General features: G+C 31.8%; 1 protein-coding gene across 4 annotated transcripts in view; it reads right to left on the bottom strand.

Annotated features, from left to right (window-relative positions):
• Positions 1-14,236, bottom strand: part of LOC145263763 (protein arginine N-methyltransferase 6-like) — a 66,014-nt gene extending 51,778 nt beyond the window's left edge. The window contains exons 1-2 of one of the 4 annotated variants that reach the window (XM_080120796.1): positions 13,828-13,953; positions 11,850-11,901 (exon numbers count right to left, since the gene is read on the bottom strand). Coding sequence is in view for 1 of the 4 variants with exons in the window: in XM_080120795.1 (XP_079976921.1) it covers positions 13,828-13,847 (20 nt within the window). In the remaining 3 variants the exon portion in view is untranslated. Of the gene's footprint in view, positions 1-11,668; positions 11,902-12,409; positions 12,613-13,827 lie in introns of those variants that run through there. The other 3 variants (XM_080120795.1, XM_080120798.1, XM_080120797.1) reach the window with 3 other exon arrangements.
• Positions 14,237-15,014: the final 778 nt, after the last annotated feature.

The raw sequence follows: 15,014 nt of genomic DNA, 5'->3' as shown, positions 1-15,014 counted from the left end.
GACTTTCTAAATTTTTTTTATCCATCTGGCGATAGCTCAGACACTAACTATGAAAGCTAGAATGCTAAATAATGAGGACGGCTGGAATGTTGGATGTTTTGGTTTCGATTCCAGCTGATGGCGCTGAAGTCATTTTCTTTTTAAATTTTTGAAATCATTACTATATATCATAAATATCAACAAATAAACTTGATTATAATATCAATCGGTGTATAAACTTAATTATGCTGTATATATTGATTATTATTGATAATATATAAGACATAAGTTGCTACACCGGTTCCTGTCAGATGACTGAAGTTAAGCAACGTTGAGCCCTGTCAGTACTAAAATGAGTAAGCATTTGGGAATTCCAGGTGCTGTATGTGCTCTCCGCTTATCTCGGCATTGTTTCCAATCAGTTTTGAGCCTCTTGCCACTGGACCCAAGCAGTGCAGATTCAGGAAAGGTGTGGTTGGAAATTGCACAACCCTTGCCTCACAATTACACATGCAGCTGTCCTTACAGGAGTGTCCATTGTCTCTCGAGACTGAACGGAGACATGAATCAATAGATAATTTTCTCATTAATAAATATGAAAAGAAATTATATTCAAACGTATTTTATGACCATGTACGGCACAATCACGTTGACACACTGGTTCTCGCCAGATCACCGAAGTTAAGCAACGTTGAGCCTGACCAGTACCAGATGGGTGACTATTTTAGAAGGCTAGGCGCTGTATGTACCTTCTGGGAAAGTTGGGTGTGGGGCCAGCACCTTCACCCTGTAAAAAGAACTCCTTGCCACAAAAACATCTACAAAAGTTGTAGATGGCCTATGCCCCTCCAGGGGCTCAACGGCTATGGATAGGTTATTTTATGACCGGGAAATGCTGGGCAGCATGCTAATCATAGATAAAGAAAACGCAAGGAAAAAACAACAAAAAAAAAATCATTCTAAAAAGGGACCTGTGTGTGTGTGTATTGGGTACAATATAATAATCAATTTGCTTTATAATAAGATATATTTAAACATATTTTACAATTGAGCAATGCTGGGCAGCCTGCTAGTAATCAAAAAAAAAAAAAAAAAAAAATTCTAAAAGAACTTTGTGATTGTGCACACGTGCAAACCTGTTGCATTTTTATTATTATAAGAATCATGCCCAGAAATATAAAAAAAAAAAATAAAATAAAAGGAAAACAAAACAAAAATGATAAACAACCTATAAATTAAATGTTTGACATCCTGTCATCATTTTCAACATAACAATCATTGTAAGAAGGTTAAATAAACAACGGAAACGAGGTTTCACAATATTGAAATCTGTTTTTATTTCTTTTTTAAGTAAACAACGGGAGAAACGTTAGCACGGCTAGAAAATATCACGGGGAACAAATTTGATTAACAGCCTTTAAAAAAAACATTTTGAGGGTCAATTTTACTTGAACAATTCAATTAAAATTTAGAAAAGTGCGTTATTGTCACCAGGTTTTGTCATATGTAATCTCTGAACATATTTTCAATTCAAAGAACTCGGGAATCTTAAACTTATAATCTGGAATCTATCCAGCCTCGATAGAGTTCAAAACCGTCTTCGAAACTAAGTAGGTGGTGCCCGTTTCTCTTTGCAACTGTGAAAAATCCTACAATTATAAGAGAGCTCCTTATTGACTGATTTAGTCACCCACTGTCTTTATTTAGACTAATCAAATTGGTCGATGTTTTAAACGCCAGTGATGAGCTTGGCGGGCTTTTGAATGCCTTTTCTTTTTACAGGCAGTTCCAGTAAAACAGTCGAACCAGAAGGATGGAACTCAACTCTCTCTGGCTATAAGGCATTTGGACGCCTCTAAGTTTTCATCTCCTTGAGATTTTATTTTAAAGCCTAAAAGATTAGGCTAAGTTATTATATATGTCTCCCAGAGACTTTTTTTTATGATCAGAATTATCAACTTGTCATTAATGACTTTTCCTTCAAATAAACATTAATTATGAACTTCTGTAATGTTGACTCAAGTCGAGAATTGAATCTTTTCATCAGAAGACATCATACCAACCTCTTCAACGACTGTGATTAATCTGATCTTCAAACAGTGTTGTACCCAAATACCAGTTCCTGATGAAGATAAAACTATTACCTTTTGAGGTTGTTACCAGCTACCAGCTCTATTCAGTGGCAAATCAAATATTTCCTTTTTTTAGCAATGAAGAACAAATAAAATTTGTGTCGTATTTTAGAGGTATGCTTTGCTGTAATTGTTATGCTAATTTTTTGTCACTGCTTTGGAGCAAAAACAGAGGAGATAAAAATCTCACACAACCTCTTTCCCACAGAAGAGACGTTGTGAGCCTGTCTCTGCCCAATCCTTATTTTTATGGCAAGTGCTCAAGCTCAACTGAACTCCAATCTATGGTCCCCTTCCTCTTACCAAATTTTCACAAAATATACTCAACTGGCTACAACCACTTCATACGATTTCCCTCACTCTCTAACTGTGCCTAAATCTAAACGCAGATTCCATTAACAAAGCTTCCTTCCCAGAACTGCCCGCCTGTGGAACATTATTCCACTGGTCTGCTTCCCAGTTGAATACAACATGGTGGCCTTCAAATCCAATGCAAACAAGTTCATGTTGAGCTGTCCACATAAATAATCAAATTCTACCCAATTTTACACCATTAACGATTACTACACTACCACCTTACATTCATTAACTCTTATACTCGAATGGCCTTCAGGCCTTGATAAGTGGCGAGTCCCAAGTAAAAAAAAAAAGTTTGAAGAATCAATCTCTAATGCGAGCGATACCTAGCATACACTTGTGAATTATGTAATACATTCACACGGCCATGGGAAAGATATGTTAACCTCGTTGATTAAATAAAAATAAATAAGTATTCCATACATATTCCGGGGAAAAAAAATTCTGGAGTTCAACAAGATACACCTGAAAATGTCAGAAGTTGCTGCCACTGAGACCAACATTCAAGACGTACAAGATAGTACAGGAAAAAGCAAGTGAAGCATGCATGGTCCGTGAGTGCGCAGTGAACGAGGGATTAAAAAAAAAAAAAAAAAAAAAAAAAAAAAAAAAAAAAAGAAAATGACCAAGTTCAGCATTGACCCCCCCCCCCATTTAACCCCAAAAGTCACCAAGGGATGACAAATCCTGGCGAAAATGAACAAACGGTGCAGTTTTAGGCCTTAACATATGTAAATTTGAGTCCCACACAACGCAAAAAGAAGAAATGACCAAGTCCATCATTTGCGCCCCCATTTAGCCCCCCCAAGGCCTTAACATATTTAAATTTGAGTTCAGCACCACGCAAAACTGCTAAATAGACATACACAAAATTTTGGACAGATATGGTAAAATAGTCCCAAAAACGGAGTGTTTTTAATTAGCCTTAAAAGAGCCCCTGGGGCACACTCAAGAGTTATCGTGAAGTATAGACAAACAAAATTATATAGAAATCAGTTAGTTAGAACTTTTCAGAAAGTTTTATAAAAATCCAAGGCATCAATTTTTTTTAAATAAGTACAAAAATATCAATTTTGGCCATTTTAACCCAAAAGGCACCTCTTGGGAGGCAACCAGAGTTTTCCTGAAAAATCCGTTTTCTTACTTTTTTTTTTTTTTTTTTTTTACTCATGTTTAATTTTTTTTGCAAAATTTAAAAAAATTCTAATTATTGAGAAAAGTGCGAACAGATGAACGGACAAGGGTGAATTTACAGGTCCACTCTCCTTTTGTCGGGGGGGGGGCGGCTTGTGTACATGAAACTAAACGGAACTACCATGAACAGTTTCTTTCCAAGAACTTTCCATCTGTGGAATACAATACCACAAGCTTCTTAGCTGATCACAACATGGTTGTTTTTAAGTTCAATGTTAACAAATTCAGTAAATGTGTTAACAAATTTGGAAAATGCGTTAAATGAGGAGTTGAAAGGAGTAAACATAATGTCATAAAAATAGTTTTATGTTTCATTTATTTATCTTTTTAAAATACTTAATGAGGAATCACTGCAACTTACATGGGATGATTCTAATATTTTTCCTGATTCCGTACTAAATTCCCGATTCAATTACAGATTCTAATTCTTTGTAAATCGATAAATATTTAACTATAAAGCTACCCCCCCCCCCACAAACTGTAAAAACATGTTAAATGTGCATATATTTTCCCCAAACATAAAAAATACACTTGAGAAGGTGGGGGTGATTTATAGATTTTTTAGTTATATTGGTAGTTTAAAAAAAAAATCAATAAACATTTTATTATTACTACCAATAATGGAAGATTTTGTTTTAAACAAAATCAAATAAAAAAAAAAGATAAAGGAATCGTTTTTGGCATCGGAAAATAGGTACAAATTTTTCCGATTCTGATACACCCAAAGGTTTTGATTTTTCCAAATCTCGATTAATCGTCCCAACACGAGGCAATATACTGCAAGAAGCATGTTTTTTTTTTTTTTTTTTTTTTTATAAAATGGAGACTTGCCATGTTTTTTTTTCATTGGTCAAGACAAAAATATCTACCCCCCCCATTACCACACAACACTAAATTGATTTTAACTCTGCTCATGTTATATATATATATATATATATAATTTATCATTGTCTATGAAGAAACTTTAATCCATCAAATTCATCATTTACGAGGGGAATCCCAAAAGTAATGCCTCCTATTTTTTTTTTAATTCTGCCAGAATGGACCAATAGGAACTGCAAATTGCATTGTTATGATGACTAAACTAATGCATTCATGACCTGTTTTAGATATTGATGTGCGAGACTAAGAAAGCAACCCCTGTCATAGACATGCATCAAGAAGCAGAGATAAGTCATTGAATTCCTGGCAAAAGTGCATTGAGAATGATGGTGACTATGTAGAAAAATAAATTCTTGAGCACAAAGGTCGTTCGTTTTAAATGTTACCACTCCCGTTTTCATGGTTCAACTTTTTGAGTAAAAAAAAAAAAAAAAAAGAAAAGAAAGAAAAGAAAAAAAGAAAGAAAAGAAAAAAAGAAAGAAAAGAAAAAAAGAAAGAAAAGAAAAAAAGAAAGAAAAGAAAAAAAGAAAGAAAAGAAAAAAAAGAAAAAAAGAAAGAAAAGAAAAAAAGAAAGAAAAGAAAAAAAGAAAAAAAAATAGGCTTTGTGACCCTCGTATGACAAATTCTTGCCGAACAACCTACTTAAATAAGCAAATTCCGCCCTTCAACACCAACTAACAATCTCGTACACCCTTGTTTTCGAGTTCCCTTAAAACCTAGATAAGCAGTAACACAGTATATATATATATATATATATATATATATATATATATATATATATATATATACATAAAATAAAAAACAAAAAAAAAAAAAACAACCATGTATCTAACTGCATTCTTTAGGAAGAAAAACTAGAACACTAACCTCCACTTTCATTCATGAATTTTAACATTTTTAACAAATTTAGGAATTCCCCTTTTTCTTTCTTGCTTTTTCGCTCTTCATTCATTCAAATGCCAGATTTTGTTTGTTATTTGAACCTCTTTTTCAAACTAGGTTATATTTTTAGGTTACAAGTTATTTGTTATTCACATAAGTTCTGCACGGATTCTTTTTTTTTTTTTTTTTTTTTTTTGAGATAACAAGCAGCACATTTTCAAACTATTCGTCACTAATGGTGATTTGGTATCTGAAGCCGAACCTATACTATTACTTTCTTTAATTGTACTTTTTTACTATCTTTTAACGCTTTTACTATATTTCAGACTAATGTACTATCCTTCAATTCTCAATTCAGAAGAGGATGATCGTAGAACAATATCTGTTGTCATAACATTCTCCCAAGCATTACTACTTCCTGTTTTAGAGGATCAGCAATAGTTTAACATTTGTTCTAGTGACCATACTTCCAAGGAGGAATAGAGGAGTTTGTTCTGTTGTCAGGAGACCATCCTCCCAGGAATTACCTTCTCATTTGGGGTGAGGGTAGAGTAGCACATGTTCATTCGCCCATGACATAACCCTCCCAGGTCAGCAAAAGTATGCCACTAACACAACTCATCCATTCTTTCAATGTGACCATATCATCAAAGTCTCCAGTTCTGCACACATCTCTATACTGTCCAGATTTAATCATCCTCTGGGGTCATCAGATCTAAGCCAGTCTTTAACATTCGTTACACATCCATTTTGCATCATTCTTATATAGTTTCTCTTCATGTAACATGTCCTCAACTCAGTTCCATACATAAATCATATTGCGCACACATGCTTGATAATCATCATCTTTTGACCATAGTCAAGATAATGGCGTTCACATGCTAATGCCAGATATCCCGGTCTCACATGATTGTTTCCAGGTCCAGCCTCCCAACATGGACATCCTTTGCAATGACCTCTGCCTGATAGACTCTTCCTTTCGCCGACAGTGATAAAGCTCTGTTGGTTAGTAACTGCAAAAGTTTCCTGAACTTATTTCATCCTAACTTTTGCAATCACACTAGCACCTGATCCAAGGTAACAAAACTTCAACAGTTTCGCCATATATATATATATATATATATATATATATATATATATATTATTAGTACAAAAATTTGTTGAAATTCAAAGACTTACATTTTTCTTTTTTGTAATTTTTGTTTATTTAATCTTGGATTTCTTCATTACAGCCGTTTCGTTAATGGGATGACAATTTTATGATTTTATGTTTTCATAAAAGTCTCCAATTCTCATCAATTCGTCATGTTATTTCCATTCAATGTTACCAACAAAAGTTAATTTTCTACATGATAAACCTAAAAGATATATATAGTGTTGGGGCGATTAATCGGAAATCAGAGCTTTTTGGGATATCGGAATCGGAAAAATTTGAGCCTCCTTTCCGATGCCAAAACCGATCCCTTAAATTATCTTTTTTATTTGATTTGAGAAACATCTTCCACTGCTTGTAGTAATAATAAAATAGATATTTATTGATTTAAACTTCCAGTAAGACTAAAAATCCCTAGACAACCCCCCCCCCCAAGTATTTTTACGTTCGAGAAAATATAGGGACATTTAAGATGTGTTTTATAGTAATTGGGACAAAATAACACTTTTATAGTTAAATATTTAGAGATTTGTAAAAAATCGGAATTGGTAACTGTACCAGAATGGGGAATTTAGTACGGAATCGATAATTTTATCGAAATTGGGAAAAATATTGGAATCGTCCCATTACACTTCTTGCATGTAAATTGCACGCAACTGCAATTCCTACGTACCCATTGATAACGAGTAACACACACACACACACAAAAATTGGAATTGCACCGGATACATGCGAACGGTTAAATTGTTTTGTTAATTTCAAACATGCATCAGTATTAAACTTAATTGGCAACATAACGTTTACTCAGGAGAAAAGTGTTGTATACTGTTCTGGTACTAAAATTCATAATTACTGTACTTGGTAAGTGAAGGAAAAATCCAGTGATTTTTTTTTTTTTTACTTTTTGATGTATTTTGGTAAATTTTTAAAAGCTTTTTTAAGAGAGAGAGAGAGAGAGAGGAAAAAAAAAAAAAAAAAGAAGATTGCTCGAAACGTGTTAGCGAAAATGTCAGTTTTTGGGGGTGGGTGGGGGTGGAGGCATCATATCCCTATTTATTTGCTTGCAAGGTCGATTTTTAATGTAGGGGAAGAAAAAAAAAAAAAAAAAAAATCCAGCTTCCACCAAAAGCGAAACTTTGAATTGTAAAAATAAATAAATAAATAAAAAATCCTCAATCTAGTAGGATTTCTGGTGATTTTCTAGAATAGCAAAAAAAAAAAAAAAAAAAAAAAAATAAATAAATAAATAAAATAAATATTACCAATGGCGAGCGAAGTTACTCTTCTTCCTATCTGAATAAATTTTTTGTTTTAACTTATTTTAAAGCGTTTTTTTTTTTTTTTTTTTTTTTTTTACTTAAAAATAAAAATTAGTTAAACGAAAAACGAAATTGTGGTTTGAGAAACTTAGTTGAGCCTGGATAATCGTTCACAAATCGAACATTAAACAAAATACTGTTAGAACGTTACTTTTTCGAACAACTGGCAATATTTAGTATTTTGTTTAATTTTCGATTTTTGAGCGATTATCTGGCTCGGATACGCTTCTAACGAGACCGCATTTTATTTTTTTGTTTTGTTTTTTTTCGTTCTAAATCAACAAACTTTACACTTTCTTTGTTTTTAAGTAAAAAATACGTTAAAATAAGTTAAAACACAAACTTATCCAGACAGACAAAAGAGTAAGCTTGCCTTTGGTAACATTTATTTGCTGTGAATTTTTTTTTTCATTTTTTTTTTTGTTGGTTATTCTAAAAAAAAAAAAAAATCACCAGAAATCCTTTTTGACTAAGGGAATTTTTATTTTTGTCACAATCTAAAGTGCGGCTTTTGAGGAAAAAAGCTGGCATTTTTTCTCGCAGTAAAAACTGACATTGTGTTTAATTCTGCTCTCGTGGGGAGGCAATAAGTCGGGAAGAAAAAAAAATCGGACGCTTTGGATAACGAAGGTTTCGAGCAGTATCTTCTTAATTTTTTTTCTTTCTTTTCTCAAGGGGACTTTTAAATTTGTTACCAAATACATCAAAAACAGTAAATAAACATGAAATAACAAAGGTTTTACTTGAACTTGCTCTAAAATGAAAAAAAAAATATAAACAGATTCGGTGCTCATTTAGAATTATACTTATTACAAAAAAATACAGAAAAATCTTTGTCACAGATTTCATAAATTACATAAATTGATCAAATAGTTTTTTTATTTTTTTTTAAATTTTATGACAAAACAAGATACTTGATCGGATATGTTGGGAGACAACTCAATTCGAACTATCTTATAACGAATAGTATCAAAATCGCAAAATTAATATTTTCGATATTTTTAGTCGACAAGTGAATAAAGCTTTTGGTTATCTTGAACTTTTCAGCTTTAAGATGGCTGCTAGTGCTAACAACAGTATTAACCAAATTCATTCTAGTTTTATAACAACGATTTAGTTCAATTATGACCAAACAATAACGTAAATACAGTAACTGAAATGGTTATAAAACTATAAATAATTTCGTTAAGATAGGTTCAAAGGCAACCATCTTAAACGCTGAAAAGATCAATATAGAATTAAAATGAATATTTTTTTTGATAAATTAAAATAATTTCAGAGTGAATTTCATTTCGTCCGTCGGCCAAAATGTCCACCTATCTGGGGGTTCGTGGGGTAGGGGTTGGGGAGACAAACTTATGTTATTTAATAAAATCTATTTGCCCTGAACAATTCTTTTGGCGGAGGTTGAGAATCCTGCCACTTTCCCAAAATCGCTAAAAACATTCTTTTTACTGTTTAAACAAATATACATCATACTTTCGAACCTTTCTTGGCCTTTGGGCCAAGATCACAGCGTGGTATCTGTTCTGTGCTCTGCAGTAGTGCAGTAGCTGCAGTGCAGTGCTGACTGTTGCACTTCGCCTTTTCTGTCCTCGGTCGGTGGATAAGAGATCCTTCATGACTGAGACAATTATAATTTTTGTTCCTATCCAGAGTGCTCCTTTTTTTTGGGGGGGGGGGAGCTTGATTTTCCCCACATTAAAAACCGATGTGTCAAATTCTGTCCTCGTAGTGAGTCAAGATAATAGGAACATCGTTAAAAAGAAAAAAAAAAAAGCCGGCAAATATTTGAAAATCAAGTCAATTAGATATAAAAATCACGAGTCATGTAATTTTTCAGAATTTATATTCAACTGACTGGCAAAATGCAAACATATATAAGTAATTTATCTACCAAGATTTTATTCACTTCAGTCCTCCTGTAGTGGTCCAGTGTAATTTGATAAATTGCAAAATAAAAACAACAAAAACTTCAATGTCAAGGGTTGAACATGACACATTACTCGCAATATAAAGCTAGGTAAAAAAAAAAAAAGAAAGAAAAAAAGGAGTATGCGGTGAAATTTAACCCCTTCCGAGTATTTGCAGTAAAAAATAATTAAATTTAATAAATAATGTGACTTGTACTGATGTTTAGTTAAAATATAATTGACAGAAAACAAAATAAACTGATTATTAAAAAAAAATAAAAAAATAAAAAATAACATTTAAAAATAGCCCAAAGATTGCCAGGAATTCACGTGCTCAATTTCATAGGAAAGAAAAAAAAAATGGATTAGTTTCTAGAATAGTGGCGGGGTCGAGAAATACTTATTTTTATTTCTTTGATTTAACAGCACAAGCACAAGACATAATGCTTGACTTTAGCCTATAAAGCTTTATTATTCCCATGAATTAATTCGGAATTGGCATTAAGGCTTTAATAATTACTTTCGAAGTTTGCACGGCCACGAAGAAATCACCTTTTTACGATTGTTACAAAAAGTTATAATAGTGACTTCCTCGTGTCCGCGTTTCTCGTCCCCATATAACTTATTTATTAAGTATTGAAATTCAATATACAATAATATTTTTTTTTAATCGGTACTTATGCACTTATGTTACCGTGCTGAAATAACATTTAGAAAGCCATTCTTAACATGGGGAGGAGAGAGGAGCGTTTTGTCGTTATTCTGTACTTTCACCCAATAATTTATATATAAAGATATCCTAAAACGTGAATTGATCTTGAAAATACTATTAAAATTTTTTTTTTTTTTTTTAAAAAGACAGCACGGTAACATAAGTGCATAAAGCATCAACAAATATTTAAAAAATTATTTAACTAGAAACTTAAATCCAACATGCATTTTGGTTTATTCATAAATCGGTCACCAACAATTAAAATAGAGACTCATCCTATCATTTGTTGCTGTTGAATAATAATAATAATAATAATAATAATAATAATGTGCTTATACAGAAGCGAGCCGTGCTGAAAGAGTAGCGTTATTATATATAAACCTATCCTTAACAGGGGGTGGGGGCTTAAAACAATTTTGTACTCAAATTGTAAAAATTAAAATTAACTTGAAAATATTATCTAAAAAAAAAAAAAATAATAAATAAAATAGCACGGTCAGTATTCTGCATTAACACAAGAAAAAAAAAAGAAACAGCACAGCAAAGTGATTTTGAAGCCTTTAATATATGGAAAAGAAAGGAATTTGTGGTTAAAATTCAAAACTTATGGGTGAAAGTAGAACATTATGAACCAGGTTCACTTTTGCTCTAAATTAAAGAAAGAATGTGTTTAATAAACGCGTTTAAAAATAGATTCTACTTTTTAAACTATTACATGTAAACACTAAAAACATATAGGCGGAAAGATTCCCTACCCAAACCAATATTTTTGGATTTATAGTGTGGAGAGGGGATGGACTGGAGTAGTTTCGTATATAAATTTAACGTAGAATGATCCCCCAATTTCGGTTCATTTTAAATTTTTAGGGCAATTAACTAAATCTTTTTTATCACTAACTGTAAGTCCAATTGACAGTCGTAAAACCGTAGGTAATTGTCTAAAAAAAATGTTGGTTAACTGCCCTAAAATGCTAAAATGATCCAGAAATGGGGAGGGGGATCATTTTTTACATTGAATCCGAAACTGACCCCCCTCCCACTCTTGTTTATTTTTCTCCTTCCTTTCTAAGGTTTTGCGGGGTGTTTACATGTAATCGCCTACAAAAAGTAGAATCTCACACGAGAGCGTTAATCTACAATAATACCTTATTTCTCCAGATTTGAATCAAATGATCACTTCACTTCATTCGCATTAAAAAAATTCTTCCGAGTAGTGATAAATGGTTTAGTTATCGACTTTCGTCCTGTAGCAAGGAAAACTATATTTACATATTTAGTGACCAAATAAGTAGTTAGTACCACAAACGGGATATTTAACTTGCATACCTTTCTTAACTAATTATTACCATTTTGCCGTTCACCTTCGTTTAACGTCTTTCTTTAGTAGAAAACAAAAGCAATTTTCAAAACAACGCACAGAATAAAAAAAAAAAAAAAAAATCAACTACAGACATTAATTATTCACATTAAAACAATCTAAAAATAGTAATTATACATTTATCCAACATCCAATAGTTGTCCAATCTTCAAAAATAAAAAATGGATCAATTGTAGCATAGGATTTATTTGATTATCTCATTTCTTTCGTTTTTTTTAAAAACGAAATTATAATTGAACACGTTTTTTTCGTTTTGTTTTCAAAAATAGTTTTATTTTATTTTTTTTTTTTTTTTTTTACATATTTTTCTTCCATTTAACAGCAAATAATTAAAATAAAATAAAAATAGCGCCATGATATCATTTGACATTTGCTCATATAGAATTATCTATCAAGAAATCTCCTTCGGCAGTTTAAAGGTTTCAAAATCATTTTTCGAATGCCAAAAACTGCAATGTAAACACAATGTCGGTATCCACACAAAATATTATGTGACTGATATACGTACTATTTTATGCATCGATTTTCAGCAATTTACTTCAACAGTGCTCAATACGAGAGTAGAGCTAGGTAGAAACTAATAACAATATATGTGGCAATTAAGCTACACAATTTTCCGTTTCATTACCACAGGGAATCGTCAGGGTATTCCATTGACAGATCGAAGTTAGGGTCTTTGTGACCTCTCCTCGGATCAACTCACTAATCACTACTTTAGTACGTGATCACTATTGGGAAGGAAGGTACAGAATAGTTAAAGTCCCTCCTACTGTTAAGAATGGGTTTCTAAATAATAACGATATTTAGAAATCTATTTTTAAACATGAGGGTAATGGGTCCTTTATTCGTTACGTTCATCACGAAATGTATTAAGTAGTCTAAATTTATCTTACATGGTCGTAATTGAGGCCATGGAAAATAGGAGACAAAAAGAATTTTGGCTAGAATTTTATATGCATTATGACGCTTTTTTATTATTATTAATTTTTTTTTAAAATTTATTTATAAACGAAAATACGGTTTTTATTTGGTTGGGGTGGAGAACGATACTAAAAGAAATACCTCAAAAGAATGATTAAAAAAATTAATTTATCGAAGAAAAAAAAATGCGGGAATATTTTTTTTTCTTCTAATATTAAGATAAATTAGCAAAGTAGAATGATAATTTTTTTTTTCTATCGTAAAATAAAAAAAAAAAAAAAAAAAAAACTCAACAAAATAATAAAAAAACGATATTTGCTACTTATGCAGAGAGAAGGTACCGTGCTGAAATAACATAAAATAATTAAAAAAAAAAAAAGATATTAGCAAGGGGAAGAGAGGGTGTTTATTTATTTATTATTTAAAAGAATTTTTTTTTTTTTTTTTAACTATTCTGTACTTTCACCTAACAATTTAATAAATACAAAAGATAACGTAAAAATTGGAATTAACTTAAAACAATAGCGCGGTAGCATAAGTACTAATAATTCTAAAATTAATTAAAATAACTTTTAGTAAATTATATAATAAATTATAGAAACAATTATGCTTTTTTTTTATTCACAGTTTAAAAAAAAAAAGGTAAATAAAATAAATAAAAAAAGAAAGTGAATTTACACTATTTTAAAAGACAAATAGCTAAAGTATAATGTCGGATGTCAATTTTTCTTTTTGCAACATAAATTATATAAATAAACCGGTATTCATACACAGTTTTATTTATATAATAATATTATTAATAATAATACCGGTTAGAAAATAATACTACTAATAATAAAAAAATATATATATAAAAAGAAAAAGCAATCCAGTAGAGTACATATAAAGAAATACTCGACCAAACCGGCTTCTCTTTTCTTTCTTTTTCAAACACATTCTACTCGCCTCTTCTTTCTCTCATCTTTTCTTTATGTCAAAACCGCATTCAGTCCGACAGATCCTTACCGTTTTCGGGGATTATCCATATTTTCCTCAAGTTCCAATGATAATTCGAAAGATAGACGGATTTTCCCCTGGAGAAAGGCGATTTTTTTCTTCTTCTTCTTTTCCTTTTATCCCCCCAAAGCGATCTTTAACATAAAAGGAATTAAAAATACTCGACAACTTCCCCCACGTGTTGTACCCCACACCGCGAACGACCGACCGGTGTAAACGGTGATAGATGACCCCGTTTAAAAATCACCAATATTGGGGGGAGGTAGGGAAAAACACGCTTATAAGATAACAAATATTAGAAAACTTATTTATTTTTACAAACTACAAACTACGTTTTCCCGCCATAGTCTTGTGATGACCGCATCAAATCTTCGTTAAATAGCAGCCCCTCCTCACCCCTCGGTGCATAAACTAAGACTCAAGAGGTCGAAAATACTGTAAAACATCATGAAAAAGGAAAATATTTTAAATATGGAGAATACGGACCGTGCTGAAATAGAAACGTTATTATTTCGAAATCCATTCTTAGCATAGAAAACTATTTTTATTAAAAAAAAAGCAAAACAAAAAACTATTCTGTACTTTCATATAATACGCAAAAACTGAATATAACTTGAAAATCCTGTTTAAAAAATATAAAATTAAAATAAAACAGCACAGTCTGTAAACATAGATAAACCATCAAATCAACGATTTTAATATAAATATATCAGAGACGAGAATTGACTGAGAAAACGCAAGAACGAACAAGTACGTTAGCTTGTTGCTTTTTCTGATGACGATTATTCGCACATGTCATGTGCATTTGTGTGCAGAGCAGCGTCAGCGATACCATTAGCGATAATGCATTTTGCAGAAGAACAGAGCACTCTCTGCTGCTGAAAATGTTATGTATAATGATACATAAACAATTTGATTTCCTTCAGTGTCGAAGACCTGTGCTGATAGCGTGATAGAGAAGACGCCTGACTTGCCAAAACGGTCGGGGTTTTGATCCTACTGTACAAACAGTGAAGAGCTGTGATACAGCGAATCAGTTGTCTATGGATGCCCCCCCCCCTCTCTCTCTCTCTCTCTCTCTCTCTCTCTCTCTCTCTCTCTCTATATATATATATATATATATATATATATATATATATATATATATTACATGCAGTGTTTCAAGTGAACTATGGATAAATGTAAAAAAATATAAT

Source organism: Euprymna scolopes, chromosome 39, assembly GCF_053919585.1.
Source record: "Euprymna scolopes isolate OS-2025 chromosome 39, ASM5391958v1, whole genome shotgun sequence".
Lineage (NCBI taxonomy): Eukaryota > Metazoa > Mollusca > Cephalopoda > Sepiida > Sepiolidae > Euprymna > Euprymna scolopes.
The sequence above is the reverse complement of the archived record's forward strand: the minus strand, read 5'-3'. Positions and strand labels throughout refer to the sequence as shown.